Raw genomic sequence first — 19,708 nt, forward strand, 5'->3', positions numbered from 1 at the left:
TTTTCAATATTTCTAATATATGAAAATAAAGTTAAACCTCACTTCTAGATGAACATCATAAATGACATTATGCGAACAATAATAATAATAATTCAAGTCATACTCATAATATAATTCAATCTAAGAGGTAACAGGATGCTCAGAAACATCCCAGGCACCTCCTCTTGGGGGCAGTGATTCCTTCTCAATACCACTATACTGTGTCTTATTAGAGAGGAAACAGGATGACTAAATTCAACAAAATATGCTGTTACTGGATAATTTATGTGTTTGCTTCTAATATTGCTTCCATGTTCAGCAATAAAGGCTTTCAGTGATCAATTCTCGTTTACAATTTACAATTTACAATTTAGGCATTTAGCAGACGCTCTTAATCCAGAGCGACTTACATTTGAGCAAGAACAAAAGCATGGGAATACATCACATAAAAGTATTTATCATGAAACATGCGTAAGCTAAGAAAGTAACAGTGGAATATCTATATAGTGAAACTATACATACACTATACATATAAACTATACATCTTTACTACTATGCTATACATGTGTTTCCGACATATGATTTACAAGAAGGGCAAGTGATAAGATAAATTACCAATTTAGCGTGACACACAAAAACTCCTTTTATATGGATCTCCCTTACCTGTGTGAGGATGCTTAACAAATCTCATATTATACACCACCACCTTAACAAAAACCAGTGGATATGGGATATTGTTTTATATTATATTGGTGGCAGAATGTTCCCAGAATGACCCAATTTCATGCTTTTTTCCCCCCACCTAGAGCGCTGGTGACATTGTAGCCTTACATGAAACCCAAAGCCTTTACCTGTGCATTTTAATATCCAATGGCATACTGATATGTGGCTGGTGACATAGTACTTCACAGACGCAGACAAGTGAGACAAAGGAGGTGTCACACTAACCTGGCTCTGTTGGACGTACCTCTAGGGTAGCATTGTACAACTGTTGGCATAAACATTGTAGATGTTGGTGGAGGATGCATGGGAAAACAATTGTTGCTGCGTATAATTTGATAGCCTTCAATCTCAGGAGATTCTGTCAGTGAGACTTTGCTGTTGTTGTTAAAACAACTTTCTTGACCATCCAACAGAAATGTCAAAAGACACTTCAAATAGCCTATGATGATGTCACGAAGGGGTCATCCAATATCTGACAGCCTTTGAGCCATGCTCGAAGATGTCATTTTGAGAGGATTTGTCTGAACTCCAACTGTCCCCTCTAGCCTGAACGTAATTCTCACACCCTCTGCTCTGTGGTGATGGTGATATACCCCCCTGGGCCTGTCACGAGCTGAGGGTGTAACATTTGTCTTAAGAAAATCAGCTGTGTGCTAAACTTTGACCTGTATTATGACATCCAGCACAATGAGTCTCACTGAAGCCACTTAAAACTTGAGTAACAAGTTCATGGACAAGTTCAATATATACATATACTATGTATATATTGCAGGGTTAAAGGACTGCAATTAACGACAATCACATTTGACAGGAAATGTAATAGCTTCAGACACAAACAACTAAGAATGTGAATACAAAATCTCAAAATGGTCTTTGTAACGAAAGATGTCTATAAAGAGAAGAAAAAAATGCATTACTGTATTCCCAAATATTCTATATATCTAGGTATATATCTAGGTCAGGCTTAGGCTAGGCTCAGGGAAGAGGACGCCCCTGCCATGCATAGTCCACCATGGCACCGTTGGAGGTGCGACAAAGAAAGCAGGAAGACCATCCTTCTGTATGAAATAAAAAGGCCCAGAAACAGCACGAGCAGCTATTATCATAGATGGTGCCAGGGCCACACTTCCTAATGTGAGTGATGCCACTTGCACATTGGTAGAAGCTGGTCTTATCATCTGGGTTAGTGTAGTAGCCATCTGATTTTCCGTTGCAGAAACCGGATCCTGGGGAATGTGTGGTGGCGGAGGACCGGAGGTAGTCGTTGGTCGTTTGGTGGTTGTGCTTGCACCAGGTTTTGGTGTAGTGGTGGGGGGCAGGGGGGGGGGCAGCTCTAAATGGGCAGACAATGGAAGTGATGGAAAATGAGTTTGAAATCGACATCTAGTGTAGATATAACATAACTGTGGCTGTGGTGGGTGTGAGGAAATAGAAAGTTAGTAATGTGACCACAAATTGAATTGATGGAATGTTGAATGAGGAAAAGCTCAAAACTAAAAACATTTACCAATATCGAGGAGTTTGCGGAGATGTGACAGTGGAGGGTGGTTGCCTTGTCCACAAAATCGTCCAGCAAAGTCGTCCAGATCTAGTGCCCATACAAAGGCACCGCCAAATTTATTCTCCTTCCGGTAGCGGACCTGTGGGGTGGAAGGACATACAGTAGGATGATTCACTGAACTATGCTAACAAAAGCACCATAGAGGTGTGGAATATATGACGATAATATGCCTCCGGCTCCTACCTTGGTATCATAGCTTTCCTGTGTATCAAAGCCAACCCATTCATTGTTCTTGGTGGCATATGGAACTTTCTGGTCTTCAATCCAGTGCAGGGTGGCACCTTTTAAAAAGCCACAGATCTGAACCACAAAAAAGTAAGGTTAGGCATATAAACACCTGACAGTCATTAATTTCACCATGCAGACATACCAGAAAAAGCAGCTTGCTCAGTTTTAAAAAGCGGGTTGTGAGTGACCTTCACAAAGCCACAGATCTGAGAAGTGCAATATAACAGCTAAATCCAGTCACTTGTGCTAGACAAGACATTAGATTCACATCACCTCATAGTAGGACCAGAAAGAAGCCAGCTTCCTGTGTGTATCGTCCAGCTGATGCAGCACCGTTAGCCGGGGCTCCAACGCCAGTATTTGATGATGTCAGACGGAAGGTTCGACTGTAAGTGGCGAACCCCATCCTCAGCTTTTCTACTGGGGTTCCATTGTCTCTCCAGTACTTCATAGCATAATCCTAAAAGATGAATGTCGTCCTGGAAAACACCAACATACTTGGCACCAGTGTGACACATTCACCATTGCTTCAGCTCATGCCTCTTGCATTATGTTAATACATTTTTCAAGGAAAATTGAGAAGGAGATGCTTTGCAAATCTGTCCTAGATAGCTTACTTGATCTTCAGGTCATGCCTTGTAGAGAACATCGTCATTCCATTCATAGGTGACCAGTTCATTGTTGCTGTTGATTACTGAGAATGCATAGATCAGGGTCGTGCACAGGAAGGGGTCCACACTTTGGGGAATGTACTTCACTTCATTAGGTCTGTATTGGGACCAGTTGGTGAAGTAGCATATCATCTGGTGGTTGGCAGTTGCTGTACTGAGAGAAAGCAGACGTGTCACATATCTTATTAGTGTGGTTGCCCTAACAGGGCAACCAGACTATTGTTATTGTAACGAGGATACTTTGCCACGCTACTCCTCCCACAGTTTTTGCCGCACACACTCGAGCCATATGTCAAATCGACCGGTCAGTATAAAGAGTGATAAACAGAGTGATAAACATGATTGGGTCATAATAATCTGTTGAGATAAGTAAGTTCATTAATGGTCATCATAGAAATATCAACGCTATTACTAGATTTACCGTATGTGTGTAAGTGTGGTTGGGGGGGGGGGGGATGTCGACTGCATAAAAAAGGGAATCTCATTTAGGGGGCTTTTCTACCGTCTTCTGTTCTTTTCCATTTCATTTTCTTATTGCCACTTTCATATTTGAAAGGTAGCATGTGCTCGCTCTTGTCTTGATGTTCAAATTTCACACCTAAACTAGCGATATTGATATGATCAAATAGGGACTTGACATTGGACAACAACGGTATTACCCCCAAATTGCATATCATTGCATATCTGTATATGACTAAAATTATCTGAATCACACGCAAGGGCCCACTCTATATTGTGTCACTAATAAAATGATTACAAGTTCCAATAAAGCTTTTTTTGTTTTATATAATTTAAGAAAAGAGTGGGGGTCAGTGCCATAATAAGGCTGTGTTATGTGATCTTAAAGCCATTGAAGGCCTTTGTTGTTTCATGATCGTTCCATTCAAAGATGAGAAACTGATTGTCATTGTTGATGATGGAGGAAGGCATAGTTTAATAATAATAATTTGGGTCTTTAACTTCTATAAAAGTAAATGTTAATTATTTGTAAAAGTATGTGATGCCTCCCGAGCGTCTACCTAGGGAGGTGAGTGAGGACCACCCACATGCTCCTCCTCCCAGTGGTACGTGCAGTGAGGACTCCTCACAGCACGTACCACTGGGAGGAGAGATCCATGTGGCAGACCAGATGGGGGATGCTGGCCTTGGAATGCCTTGGGATTCCCCAGGAGGAAGTGGCTATTGTTGCCCGGGCAAGGAAAGTCTGGAGCTCTCTGCTGAAACTGAAACTGTTGGTGTGACTCAACCCCGGATAAGAGGTTTATGAACAAAAATGCCTGGGATTCAACATTAGCCTAGTGAGAGTGCACCAAAAATGTGGCAAAGAGCATGCGTGGGTGTGTACATCTGTGTGTGTGTGTGTGTGTGTGTGTGTGTGTGTGTGTGTGTGTGTGTGTGTGTGTGTGTGTGTGCGTGCGTGAGTGTGTGCGTGCGTGTACACAAATTAGACAATGTAATCGTGCATGTCGAAATGCCTCCTTGCCTCCTTTAAAGGCGCCTCTCAAAAAATTGACCTTCGCAAGCTCAAAGCTGTGCAGCTGGGAGACAACCTTGGGCAAGTTTTTATATCAGTGATTTGCAGACTTTGTCCAGCAAACATATAGATGCCTAATAGATAAGAGCAAACACATGGCACTTATCAATAAGTAACAAATTATATTGTTTTTTCCAGAGCATCATGACACAAAGGTTACTCAATCAGCAAGTTTATTTCTTTAATTTGTTTATGATATTCTAAACCTGATACAGTGGGCCCTCCCCCTCCTGCCCCACCCTTGGAGCTTGCAGGTGATCAGCCGATGTATTGAATTGAATCGCAATAAACATAATTAATCCACAGCAATGGAAATATAGCATTATACCAAGAGCTCCGGTGGTGTCTAGACAGGGTTAGTAATGGGACATGGTCAGGACCAGAGCGCATACTTGGCAGCTTTGATCCGGAGCCCAAACGGTCTGGGCAATCCCCCGAATTCCTACATGGGCCTCATCACCATTGCCATCCTGCAGAGCCCTCAGAAAAAGCTCACCCTAACCGGGGTGTGTGAATTCATCAGTGAACACTTCCCATATTACAAAGACGAGTGTCCCGCTGAGCCAATATAGAGCTCTCAGGTTTGTACTCGTATGATCTGCTTTGTCTGTCATGAATGCAAATAAAATAGTAGTTGTGTAAGGCATTCAACACCATACATTGTTTTATTTTGCTCTTTATAGTAATACTTATCTGGGGGGCAGGAAAGTGGTGGATGACGTGAATGGCACAATGTCCTCATCACAACCTCTAGCATGGGGGGCCTGACATTATTGTGTTCATGTTAATCTTGACTGGAGCCAAAAGGCATGCAAATTCATGTAGCCACATAATCGAACAAAACTGATTTGTTTTAAGTTCTTCAAATTGGTGTTGACTGAGTTGATTGACGATAAGCCACAAGTGGATGGGTTAAATTAGACAGATGTTTGCGTGTAAGAAATGTGTACATTGATTGTGAACATATAAGAAGGATAATACAAAGTGTATTATAATTATATTATCATATTATTATTAATACAAGTGAGTTTGATTGAAAAGATATTTACAGATAAAGGTTGTGTAAGTAATATATTTGGTTTGTTGAGAAGTTAATGCTCCATTCCAATATATTATTGAGTGTTTGATCAGTTCAGTCTCTCTGTCGCTCTTACATTTTCAGTTTGAGATACCAATTAATTTTGTCCATTCAGATGAGAGACCAGCCCTTCAATTTAAATTGTTCCAGTTCCAATTTCTTCCTCTCCGGATTTGATCATATTGGTATGCTGACCTTAACATTTATTTTCTGTTCGGTAAAGAGCTGGAGAGAAGGGTTATAGCCTGTTACTGAACCAACACAAATGATTGCTATCGGAATATATAACTCCCTCAACTATTTAACACTTATTGTAACCAATATGTCACTTGTGCCACCGTTAAGGATTAAATGTTTTCATTGTATCATCCCTCATTAAAACAATCTCATCTCTACTGCTGTTTTAGAGTTCCCACCAATAGTACTCAGTGTGACCACAATAGACCACAACACATTGTAGATCCATGGAACATGCTTTTTTACTGTACAGATATCTGTAGTTATGTATGCCTAATACAATAAACTATTTAATGTACGCATGCAAAACAATATGATGTGTGTTTAAGGACACAAAATATAGAATAAAACATTTCAGTAAAAAATAAATCTGCACAATGGAATAAAGTAATAACACTCATCAATATGCAAAGACGTACCGGTACTTTAATTTGTTTAATTTGTTAAACTGAATTATGACTGTACAAACCTAATGAAGGAAACATTGTTTACACAGTAAATGTACAATGTTCCTCACCTCATCAGCCTTAAGATGGGAATATAATATCTATGAATATAATTTTATACTACTGAGAGTGTTCATCAGCAAACAAGCACTAAGGGATTGTTCAGGGCCTGTCGCAGCACTTGCAGCTATCAACAAAGATGGTGCCAGGGGCGCAGGGCTGCAGGTAGGTGACACCACCTGCACACCAGTAAAAGCTGCCCTTGCTGTCTGGGTTAACGTAGTAGCCATCTGGTTTGCCTTTGCAGAAACCGGATCCTGCAGGGGCGTGCGTGGTGGTGGTGGTGGTTGTGGGCCGCTTGGTGGTTGTGCTAGCACCGGGTGCTGGGGTAGGGGTGTCGGGCAGGGGGGGCAGCTCTAAATGGGCAGAAGAGAATGGAAGGGATGGAAGTCAAGTCTTCACAGCATATATATAGCCGGCTAACTCACAGAAAAATGGATAGAATTGTTTTTTATAAAAATTATAAATCTGGAATGAGGAAAAGCTTCATGAAAAATTACCAATATCAAGGAGTTTGCGGAGATGTGACAGTAGAGGGTGATTGCCTTGTCCACAAAACCGTCCAGCAAAGTCGTCCAGATCCAGCGCCCAAAAGAAGGCACCACCAAATTTATTGTCCTGCAGGTAGCGGACCTGTGGGGTGAGAAGACAAAGGTGAAAGACTGATTTACTAGTGTTAGAGCATTCAACTATGCTCTAACAAATGCACCATGGATGTGTGGAATATATAGTGATGAAATGCCACCTACCTTGGTATCATAGCTCTCCTGCGTATCAAAGCCAACCCATTCATTGTTCTTGATGGCGTATGGAACTTTCTGGTCTTCAATCCACTGCACCGTGGTGCCCTTTAAAAACTCACAGATCTGAACCACAAAAAAGTTAAGTTAGGAATATAGAATACCCAACAGTCATGTTACACATTGTAATGTCGTCAGAGAAAGGAGCTCAGTGTTTGCTTAAAAGAAGGAAACAAATATGAAACAAATATTTATCATTAGCTTTCTAAGGGGCACCCCCTTAGAAAGCTAATGATAAATATTTGTTTCATTCACTTAATTGTGCTGGATATTTGTGTTAGATATTTCACATCACCTCATAGTAGGACCAGAAGCCAGCTTCCCGTGTGTATCGTCCAGCTGACGCAGCGCCTTTAGCTGGGGCTCCAACGCCAGTGTTTGATGATGTCAGACGGAAGGTGCGTCCATAAGCGGCGAAACCCATCCTCAGCTTTTCTACTGGGGCTCCATTGTCTCTCCAGTACTTCATAGCATAATCCTAAAAGGAAGAATGAACACCAACATACTTGGCACCTACAGTATGTAACATAGTTCATGTGCCAATACCCAAAAATCACCAGCTTGAGCCTATAATGCCTCTTGCTCTATTTGCATGTTTCCTTACAGTGTTGAAGTAGATGAGTTCACCCTTATCCTCAGAGCCACGGAACAGTGGGCTGTTGTGTCCAGTGAATGTCTCCCAAGTTCCATGGAAGTCATAGGTCATCACATTAATAAAGTCCAGATACCTGGACACACATGAACACACAAACATTAATCACCACAGAATCATAATTATTATTTGGTAATTTCCACTTCCTGTTCCTGGTCCTTGACGCTAGACTCACTTTGCAACCTCAGCGATCTCATATCCAGCATCAATGTTTGGCTTTCCTGCAGACACAGCAGAAGTCAGCATGAGCCTTCTGTTTCCAGTCGCTGCAGCCTCAGCCTCATAGGCAGCAACCAGCTCCTGTAAAATTAAACCGCAGTGTTTATTACACCTAGCAGTGAATGTGATGTTTGGCCGTTAGAGGACGACTGCACCCATTTTCAACATATCTTCATATACTGGTAATTGGTCCTCCCTAATTTTCATTATAATATGTTACCATTTTTGTCTACTCTGTCTGTGGACAGGTCAGAATCAAGCCTAACATCATCAATGGTGAAACCAAGCTAATGGCAGGCTTTCTATTCCTGGAAAGTTAAGGCCTATTCATACTTTTAGGTGATAAGATGACCACCGAAAACTGCAACATGAGGTCAGGCCGTGGTGGTAAACCATTCACCGCTCACCCAAACACATCTCTCTTCTTTTATTTTATTTTTTATGAATAGGTCTTTAGCATGCAATAATGGAAGCCATTGTTATTGCATCAATACAAATTACTGGTAGGCAGGTTTCTAAACTGTCCACAGTAGAGTAGAATTATTATTATTATTTACGATAAGCCAAAACCCGCGACCGGATGTTACAAATGTTACATGTACGTGTGTTGTCGCATCCACCTCCGGTCTCGTGATCAGCAACGAGAAAGCCTGATCGCAAGGATTACATGGGCCGTGGAATAAACCTTGTTTTGAACAAGGAATTGGAGATAAAGGCAATTGAAAGAAACATAGAGTGGGCGCGGGTGCATGTGCAATTCAAGATGGCACACTCCAGTGCTGTTGACAACATCAGCTAGCAACTCAATCCTAATGTAAGTAGCATTATGACTTGATCGATCATAAGCACTATAAAGGACTAATTGCTGTACATCTACGGCAATGGCGGGAAGCGTGGTATTTATTAATTGCCGTAGATTTGAGGCATTGGCAGGAAGAGCAAATGCCCCACCTGGCAGAGCAGAGTGAACCTCTGCTTGTCCTCAGGTGGACTTCCACGGGAACCAGGATACTCCCAGTCCAGATCCAGACCATCAAAGCCATGAGTCCTCAGGAATCTGACTGTTGACTGGATGAACCTCTGACGGTTGGCTGCACTGGACACCATGATGGTAAACCTAACGAGAAGAAAGGTTTTTGAAGTTATTCAGTCGTCTACACAACAGACAAATAACTTTATAGCCTTACTACAATAAAAAGTAAAACGTATGTTTCAATCAACTAAGATATGCTTATAGGCTAGCCATATAACTTGGGATGTGAAGAAAATAAATTCTCACTGGGCTGAACCAAAGTTCCATCCTCCAACACCTAGTAGAGTTGACAAACCAGGATTCCTAAAGAAGAGAGGAGAGAAAATTATGGAAGATTCTCGTGTTATCAAACATTTATAGACATGTGCATTCTTGTGTTTAAGTATTCCTATTGTATTCCTCTAGATGTGGTCAGATAAAATTAAGTGTGAGGTTTTGAATCATCAACAACAGTTCAAGGCAAATTGAGAAGTATGTCCTCGCAGATCTATCCTAGATCACATACCTGGTTTTCAGGTTATTGAATGCCCTGTAGAGAACCTCGTCATTCCATTCATAGGTGACCAGTTCATTGTTGCTGTTGATTACTGAGAATGCATAGATCAGGGTGGTGCACAGGAAGGGGTCCACATTTTGGGGCATGAACTTCCCTTCATTAGGTCTGTATTGGGACCAGTTGGTGAAGTAGCATATCATCTGGTGGTTGGCAGTTGCTGTATTGTTGAGAGAAAGAAGATGTTTCACAGATCTTATTTGTTGCATTTAAAAGCAGAATATGGATGGTAATTTAAACCACCTACCAAATATAGCAAAAAAACAAAAATGCAGTGATGGACTGAGCTTACATGTAGATCGGTTAGTTTCAGCATTTATTTTAATAGTGGTTAATTCAACATACCTTTTCCCTTCATAGAAAAGTACAATTTGTACATTTAAAATTGTCTTTGAAATGCAGTGGATTGAAGCTCATCATAATTAAAAGAAAATAATCAAGTAAAGTACTCAGTGTACTTCGTCACTGTCCACCACTGCAAATATGTTCAAGCAAATCCAAATACTTTGTATAACAGGTTGGCTACCGGTTGGTTAACGGTTGGTTACCTACGGTATAACCTTAACTAAAACAAATATACAATACAGTAGTACTGATATCACTTACCCATGTGGCATAACACCAGACACAAGCCTAAGGAAAGAAACAGACACCTGGGGTTAATTACCATTTCACACACAATATATTTATTCTTATTTACAGAAGGTTTATGGCAACCATTTTACCTGCGAGAATGGTGAGCTTGGTCATCTTGATAGTAAAGCTCTCAAGCCTTCACTTGGAACCTTTATCCTGATAAAGATTAAAGTGATATTGTAAACATGGTAGAATATATAGTACCGTATGTAATCATTCCCTTACAGAAATCTTTGGAATGTATTTGTCATAGCAATGTTTGCAGCATCTACCCGCCGGCACATTAATGATGAAACAATTTCAATGAAGCCTAATCTTGTAAAGATTAGGAGAATCAGGAGAAACCTGTGTGCACCACCACCAATTCGTCCTCCGTGCTTACCTTTGGGTACTCCAATGATCAAAGAAAGAGCCAGTGAACAGCAATAACATCACGCTTTTTATATACTGACTATAAACTAGGACAGCATAGTGGGCGTTATCGAACCCCCACATTATGTTACAGATGTGGAAAGGACACAGAGTGATAAACATGATTGGGTCATAATAATCTGTTGAGATAAGTAGGTTAATGCATCCATCATGATAATAATTAACTTATTGGAGTAACTTTATATGTAGTTTGCCATCAAGTTCTTCTCCCCCAGTTCTTGTCTTTTCTAACTGGTGCTTTCATGGGTAAAAGGCATAATGTGCTCGCCTTGACTTTCTTGACGTTTGCACCTACTATAGCTATACAGTATAATAGGGACTGACGTTCATCACCATTGCATATACTGTATCTTCTGTATATAGTTAAGGGGGAGTGGCCTCCACCCTGTAATCGGCCAGGAATTAAGTTTATACGACAAAATCATTCAGAATCAATCGATGAACCACAAGGCCCCATTTTCCACCCAGAATGTCGTTGGAGGGCCCTCAGTGCCCTCACTGTTCTATATCCCATTCTGACCTGAGATCAGATTCTAAAAATGTCTTCTACATCCTGACAGTTTTCAGAAAAAGCTATGTTTCTATGTCAGTCGTTCTTCGATTTTTCAAAAAATAAATAAATACTGAAATATCCAGCTCTGCACTGTAAGTAATTTATTGTAATCCTAACTCCATAAGGAGCTGTAAGGCTATCAGGAGTGGAGCCCCTAAGGCAGTGGTTCCCAAACTTTTTCATGTCAATGACCCCCAGAATGACACTCATTAGTCTGCGGACCCCCATTTGAAAATATATGCCAAGGACCCCCATAAGGGAAGATTTTTGTGGCTCTAGCAGTGATTTTCAACCATTTTCATTTCAAGGTCCCCCCGTGGTTTGACCTGAATTAGGCTACGGTCCCCGATTTAATGGCATTTCTATCTCTGGGACCCCAGAGATAGATTGTAAAATCAAAGTAAATTTTACTCTGAGAGTGTACAAATGGAACCAAGTGGACCTGTTAGGGTCCATTTGGTTCCATTTGTACACTCTCAGAGTTACAGACTCATAAGGATCCATTTGTTTCCTAACTATCATTTAGCCAGGGACCCCTGGAACTCCCTCAAGGACCCCTAGGGGTCCCCGGACCCCACTTTGGAAACTACTGCCCTAAGGCAGCTGGTTGTTACAGCTAACGTCCTGCAGGCTCACATTAGCAAGGCCGAGAGGGGGATTCTGACCACTGGGCACCCCAGAATCTCCATATTCTGCCCAGGCGTGCACACTTCAGTGCCGCTGGCCCACATCGACAGAAACAACACAGGATGCATAATTAAGGAGATGCTCAGACATGAGGGGCTCCATCTTGCGCCACCCCTTACCCCTTATCCCTAAACTTATTTGCCATTTATTACTATTTTAAAACATTAGAAAATTGTTCAACTAGCCAATCTACATCGACACGTTGTTAGCTTGTAGATCGGCTATTTGTACTATTTTAAAATGTTTTAAAATAGTAAAAAATGGCAAATAAGTTTAGGGATAAGGGGTAAGGGGTGGCGCAAGATATAGGGCAAAGTCTAGTTGGACGGATGGTCAAATATATATATTTTTTAATTTTACAGCGTGCGTGTGTGCGTCATGCCAGGCAAATAGACAATGTCGAAATGTCTACCTGTTATTATGCCTCCTTTAGGTCATTCCACAATAATGGAGACTTTGTCCAGCGAACCTACTGATGCCCATAAGATAAGAACTAACACATCACTCTAATCAATTGTAATCAAGTGTAATGATATGTTGGGCCAAAGTATTAATGTCATAAACGTTACTGAATCAACAACCTTATGTCTTTAATTTGCTTATCAAAAGCTGGACCTGGAATATCAGCAGATCCCATGGACCTCAGCTGTGTACTCACAGGTGGTAATTTCACACAGGACGGTGATGATGGTTCGTCTGTCATGGTTGCAATTTGTAAATGTGACATGCAAAGAAAACAGTTTGCATATACACACATAACATTTACATTAAAAGTGCTGTAAGTAAGTAAATTAAAGTAGCCTATTCTCTCAGATATAATATTACTTTACTCTAAATATTTTGTATACGTCTAAATTGTCCTGAAAACCCGGTGAAAATGTTACATAAATTCTGTCAACTGATACATTTTTCTCCAAACTTACCTCAGAGCCCGCTTCATCAGATGAAATACCAGTGAATAGGAATATATTTAGCTTTTTATACTATTGATTCAGGACAAGTATAAGGGAGGGATTGTAAAGTAATTAATTGAGTGGGGGCGGAGGGGGAAGTAAATTAGTCAATAATTTACTTGGTGTAAAAGACCATGCACGACTCTCAGATGATTAGTGACTGATAAATCAGTTGTTCTCTCTAACATATTGATCAAAATGAGTATGTAGATAACTACCGTAAATTATACTTTTGGACCATTACATTTACTTTTGTTTTTTTTAGTAATGCTATTGGACTACTGAACACACTTTGCCTTTGAATATAAACATACAACTCAAATACATTTCCAATTTGATTTAAGTGATAGTGACATGAATTGGCCAATATTAAATCAAAATTGCTACAGTATAGGGTCCTGTCAAATGAATAATATAATATGCTACAAAGGCATTATACATGATACTTATTTTGCTCCAAGATTGGTAATTGACAATGTGACAAGATTGAAAAGATTGATTGAAATTCCATTGATAATGAAATATTGTTTACACCGTACGGCATGTACAGTATAAATACATAATACCCTCACATGAAATCTGTTACCAAATCCACTTTCTTCCACCTCAAAGACATAGCCAGGTTTCGGCCGTCACTCTCAGACTCTGTTGCTGAGACCCACATCCATGCATTCATCACCTCTCCCACTTGGACAAGTGTAATAGTGTCCCCTACAAAGCCTGCAGTATGTGCAGAACTCAGCTTCCAGAGCTCACCCATAACAAGCATTGGTAGCAATGCCAGCACATCACTCCCATGCACTCTTTCACCTCCCGAGCTTCCGGTTAAGTTCTGCATCACCTATACTATACAGACCTACGTCACCTACTCCATGGTTATCCCCCAGCGCAGAAACTGTCTTCTAACTATTATTATTATAGTATTATTATTATTATTATTATACATTGCTGCCTGCCAATTAGTCATCTACTTTTTATCCTGGTTGCTCCCATGGTATCATGCATAAGTGTCTTTGAGCAAGGCACTGAAACCTAACTGCTCCTGGGCGCTGTTTAATAGCTACAGTATACACTGTTCCTAATAGGATGCATAGGGCAAATTCTCTTCCCTAACTCTGCTAACAATACTGCCCATTGGAGTCCTTTTGCAGGTTCATTTACAGTGCACAGTACTGATGAGCTATAGGCAGATGTATGGAGGATAAAGATGACTGGATACACCGCTGTAGGGCTCGCCTGAGGATAAATTAGGAAGTGATGTATGATGATGACGACTTAGGCTACAGTACGTAGTAAATCATTTGTATGAGTTTGTGTGAAAAAATACTTTTGACACTTCCAGCAGTATGATAAAATATTTTATTCTTATGCAATTAAATGCAATTCTCACAAAAATGTCAATTCTACAAGTCTATTCTTGAAACTATATCATGTTTACAACATGTCAGTCAGATAGCTCATGAGTTGAACAAATATTTATTATAGAATGAGAAAGTGTGGATATAATATTTCATATTGGCATTCGGCTCTGGTACATTTTTCTCCCTGCTCGGCACAATTAAGACAACCATCTTTAAACATTAAGAGCAGGGAGATAGCTATACAATAACCCCCCCGGTGGTGCTGGGGTGGCGGTAGGAGCAAACAGCGCATTACAAGAACCAGGAATGCATATGCACAAGGAACACAGGAAGAATGCTGACTTAGGTGAGCTTAAATACCTCGCCCAATTGGTCAGCTGATTGCAACGCCAGTGTATGACATATGGGTCTTGCATAACACTGAATACACCCACATAGTAATGCAGCGTATTAACCTCTTGACTGAACTAACTCTGCAATCTACGTATCATTTATTTTCCAAGCTTGTAGCACCATCCAACGACTTATATGATCTGATCTAATACTCAGGGCCATACACAGCACTTGCAGCTGTCTTCAAAGACAGTGCCCACTCCACACGGCCTCAAGTAGGTTCTGCCACCTGCACACATATAGTATGTTCTCCTGTCCTCAGGGTTAGCATAGATTCCATCTTCTTTGTCTTTGCAAAATCCTCTCCCTGGAACAGGGATGGTGGTAGGCCTAGAGGTCACAACAGGTTTGGTTGTGACGGGTGTGGAGGTGGTTGGCTTATGTGTGGTAACACCAGGTTTGGAGGTGGTTGGCTTATGAGTGGTAACACCAGGTTTGGAGGTTGTGGTTGGTGGAAGAGGAGGCAGATCTGAGAGATTGACAGAAGCAGAAAGTGTTTTACTAAGATATCAAGTATGGGACTAGCCTATTAACAAGTATATTAAATCTCTCAAATATTAATATTCCTCATCCTGTGCAACATTTGAGTAGAAAGTGTTAACACTTTACAACCATATTCCTTGTCACTTCTCATGGTGCAACATGTATGAGCACAGAAAGAAAGACGAGAAAGAATTCTTACCAGCATTAATAAGGCTGCGCAGATGGCCCAGCAAAACGTGTTTCCCCTCACCACAGAAGTCTCCCCTAAAGTCATCTAGATCCAGGGCCCACACAAAGGCACCACCAAACTTGTTGTCTTTCATGTATTGAACCTGTAGATTGCAGAACAACAACATTACTGACTGAGCAAGGTGCAGTAGACTAAGATTAAGACTTCCATTAGTATCCTCTGACCATCTCCATTTACATACACACAAATGGTACACTGACTTGATATCACACTGCTCTTACATAATAGTCTGAAGATATACCACTTTGACTTAAGTAAGTAGCCTTGGGCCTTAGGGAAGGACCCTATCTCATCATGTTTCTGTAGTACTGTACATCCACAGGCCATGATGTACAAGTACACACCCTGGACATGCCGCTATAGTTGCAGGATTGCTGCTGACCTTTAGACTTACACCACTTTAATGTCTTCTGAGGCAATTAGTGGTACAACACAATAGCCTAAAGTAGCCCAAACATTTAGATTCTCGTAGAGGTTTTTTTCGATTCTGACGAATCTCTCTACGAGAGTCTAAAAGATAACCTCGCCCCTAACGTCGAAGAAGGAACGTTTGTGCCTCAAAATCACTCTTACCTTGTACAAATGCAAAATCTAAGCTGCTTTAAATGTTGCCCCACTTGTTTGTGAGGTGTTCGCAATCAGATTAAACACCGCACATGCTTATTTTTCAATAAAAAAGGTATTTTAATCCACTCTGTTTCTGAATCCTCCATTGTAAATGCGGTAAACGGCGCAACAGAATATTGCCCGCGCCCCTAGCGGCCAGGGTTCTCTTGCGCATTTACAATGGAGAGAAAAGCAAGATGGCCGCCAGATTCCGAGACAGAGTTGATTAAAATACCTTTTTTATTGAAAAATAAGCATGTGCTGTGTTTAATCTGATTGCGAACACCTCACAAACAAGTGGGGCAACATTTAAAGCAGCTTAGATTTTGCATTTGTACAAGGTAAGAGTGATTTTGAGGCACAAACGTTCCTTCTTCGACATTAGGGGCGGGGTTATCTTTTAGACTCTCGTAGAGAGATTCGCCAGAATCGAAAAAACCCTCTACGAGAATCTAAATGTTTGGGCTAAGCCTAAAGTATAGACGAATGTAAAAGCAATAAAATCAACAAAATAGTAAGCAAAGAGCAGCAAACGTATATGATCACAGACCAGCCAAACATTTAAGGTGTCAACTGTCTACCAACAATTGTAAAGAAAAACAAATGAATAAATAGACCTAATAGCCTATATCATTACTGTCGGGAAGAAACCTCATATCTCCATATTTCATTGTAATGAATTAGTTATTAAGTGAAAGTGGTAAAGTGTGTGTGGGTTTTTATAAATATTGAACCAATGGGAAAAGTATTAACAAGAGCTTGTACATAACTGCATTGGATCCATTGGATTTCTTTCCATTTCCTGAAAAGAAACAGTTTTGGACATACGAGGTTTCCACCTGACAGTGACAATATCCTCCATGTGTCTGTGTTTCATATCCCCAAGTAGTCCATGTATAGTTGTATACCATCCCCAAATTTCCCCATGTCTGGCTACTGTATCTTGTTTAATTGTTATTGCCATGGGAATACATTTGTTTTCTACTTACCTTGTTTGCAAAGCTCTCCTTGTTATCAAAGCCAACCCACTCGTTGTTCTTGAATGCATAGGGAACTTGCTGGTCTTCAATCCACTTCACGGTGGCGCCATCCAGGAAGGTGCAGATCTGTAAGAAACAAAATATAACAATAATATAAAGACTCTACTCTAATAGTAATACTAATTAGAATTATGTTTATATAATTGTGTTTATGTAGACATTCACCTCATAGTAGGCCCAGAAGCCAGCTTCCCGTGTGTATGGTCCAGCTGATGCAGGGCCTTGAGCCGGGGCTCCAACGCCGGTGTTTGATGATGTCAGACGGAAGGTGCGGCCGTAAGTGGCGAAACCCAACATCAGCTTCTCTGCTGGGGTTCCCTGGTCTCTCCAGTACCTCATGGCATAATCCTGAGGTTGAAGTGGAAGGCTTAGCAATATACAGCACAGTATACGCATATAGGCCCGAACGGTTGTCTGAACAGTGAATGTTCACTAGTATTTACCTCAAAGGTTACAGGATACAGATCACGGATCACTCAAATGAGAATGATATGATCTACTATTCTTATGTTTTGCCATCCTTACAGTGTTGAAGTAGATGAGGTCACCCTTGTCCTCAGAGCCACGGTACAGTGGGCTGTTGTGTCCAGTGACTTGCTCCCAAGTTCCATGGAAGTCATAGGTCATTACATTAATAAAGTCCAGATATCTGGAGAAACATAATAAACAGGTATAAAAGGTAGGCTATAGATGCTGACAAACCTTGCAACCTTGCAAAAAAAGTTAATTTTTTGTTCAAATTACACAACAACCTACTTTGCAATCTCAGCGACCTCATATCCAGCATCAATGGTTCCCTTTCCTGCAGACACAGCAGCAGTCACCATGAGCTGGCTGTTTCCAGTCGCTGCAGCCTCAGCCTCATAAGCAGCAACCAGCTCCTGTAAAATTAAACCACAACTGGTAAGGCAGTGCCAGTTGGTCAGATCTAAAAGAGTGAATTAGTACTGTCATCCTCTGTGAAGAATTTGACAATAAGAGTCAGGGCCATGCCTTGCAGAGCAGAGTGAACCTCCGCTTGTCCTCAGGTGGACTTCCACGAGCTCCAGGATACTCCCAGTCCAGATCCAGACCATCAAAGCCATGAGTCCTCAGGAATCTGATGGTCGACTGGATGAACTTCTGACGGTTGGCAGCATTGGACACCATGATGGAGAATCTATAAACAAAAAGTGAATATTTTTTATTTCTTCAGCTGAAGAATGATTGGGGATGCATAAGCATAACATGAATTTGTCTTTGATGCCTTATTAAGCTGTTATTTTAACCACTTAAACATAGATTTTTTTACTTTGTCATACGGCAGTGTCTCGTGGCAAAAATAGCAAATCTACAAGCTAAAGGTATACAAATGAATATACATGAAGCATATAGTCCTATAGGTAACTCTTGAGGAGTTTTTCCTAGATTGCCAAAATAGGGTCACCACTCGCCACCACTCACCAGTATTAATGTGGTTAATATAAATACTTCATCATCCTATTTCTGCCTTAAATTTAACTACAAAGTTCTACTGCTGTTCAAAATGTTTATTTTTATGTTTATGTCGGTAACGTAATTCTGGAACAAGAATGAAAGGGATGCTCACTGGGTTGAACCAAAGTTCCATCCACCCACGGCCAGCAGAGTCTTCAGCTCAGGATTCCTGTGAAGTAACACACAGTAATATTAATTAATATTAATTAGTAATATTAATTACCAATAGCAACGGACATTTTTTGTTTTTATGTTCATCAATTGTCTGAATAGGCTAACTCTTAATTTCATATAAAAATGATAGTAACATACAGAAATATAGTTTTGTCAGGTAGAACATATTCAAACACAGGAACAGTGAAATCCGGATTTTACTGTGTGTCTATACTCTATAGTACTGTACTGTAATTTGTATTAAATTACACATGCTTACTTTGTCTTCAAGGCATTGAAGCTCTTGTAGTTAACCTCATCGTTCCATTCATAGGTGATCAGTTCATTATTAGGGTTGATGATGGAGAATGCATAAATCAAATGGGTGCAAAGGAAGGGGTCCACATTCTGGGGTGTGTATTTCCCATTTCCAGGTCTATACTGCGACCAGTTAGTATAGTAGCACACCATTTGAGAGGCAGTTGCTGGTATTGGGAGAAGAATTTAATATATATATTTATTATGCTGTTTTGTTTACTCACTTATTAAACATTTAGTTCAGTCATTAACAGTAAATGTTAACGTACAAGTGAGAGTGAAGTGTTATGCAACTAGCAGAATCAGATGTGGTTTTATGTCATATTAGATTACATAGACTTACCCAGCTGGCACATGGCCAAGCACAAGCCTAAGGAGGGGAGAAATAAAAGGAAAAACAGAAAACAGTACCTGTGAATGTTAGATCCGGACAAAACAGTAGCATAATATGGTAAATTACAGTATTTATAATTCCCTGAGAATACAGTATGAAGATGTGTGACATATGGGTCGTGAAATGTACCTGCTAGGACAGTAAACGTGGTCATCTTGTCTCTAAGACACTAGAAGAGAGGAGGCATAAGATTTACAAT

The 19,708-nt window shown here is 40.5% G+C and overlaps 1 protein-coding gene and 1 pseudogene across 2 annotated transcripts; both read right to left on the minus strand.

Annotated features, from left to right (window-relative positions):
* Window positions 1-1,677: 1,677 nt before the first annotated feature.
* Window positions 1,678-4,279, minus strand: LOC310863050 (acidic mammalian chitinase-like; annotated as a pseudogene). The gene is made up of 6 exons: window positions 4,260-4,279; window positions 3,127-3,316; window positions 2,765-2,951; window positions 2,447-2,563; window positions 2,210-2,342; window positions 1,678-2,035 (listed from the first exon to the last, which is right to left on the minus strand). The product of its transcript is annotated as an acidic mammalian chitinase-like (transcript).
* A 2,340-nt stretch (window positions 4,280-6,619) lies between these two features.
* LOC310863051 (acidic mammalian chitinase-like) lies at window positions 6,620-19,663 on the minus strand (the record flags this gene model as incomplete). Its single annotated transcript, XM_083771173.1, has 22 exons — window positions 6,620-6,873; window positions 7,018-7,150; window positions 7,267-7,383; window positions 7,613-7,795; window positions 7,922-8,045; window positions 8,145-8,269; window positions 9,140-9,305; window positions 9,468-9,524; window positions 9,727-9,934; window positions 10,381-10,407; window positions 10,500-10,524; window positions 15,131-15,258; window positions 15,472-15,604; window positions 17,118-17,234; window positions 17,334-17,516; window positions 17,694-17,817; window positions 17,925-18,049; window positions 18,162-18,327; window positions 18,757-18,813; window positions 19,078-19,282; window positions 19,459-19,485; window positions 19,639-19,663. The coding sequence occupies 22 exons, from the start codon at window positions 19,661-19,663 to the stop codon at window positions 6,620-6,622; spliced, it is 2,709 nt and encodes a 902-aa protein (XP_083627299.1).
* Window positions 19,664-19,708: the final 45 nt, after the last annotated feature.

Source organism: Protomyctophum parallelum (genome assembly GCF_964188405.1).
Source record: "Protomyctophum parallelum genome assembly, chromosome: 8".
Classification (NCBI taxonomy): domain Eukaryota; kingdom Metazoa; phylum Chordata; class Actinopteri; order Myctophiformes; family Myctophidae; genus Protomyctophum; species Protomyctophum parallelum.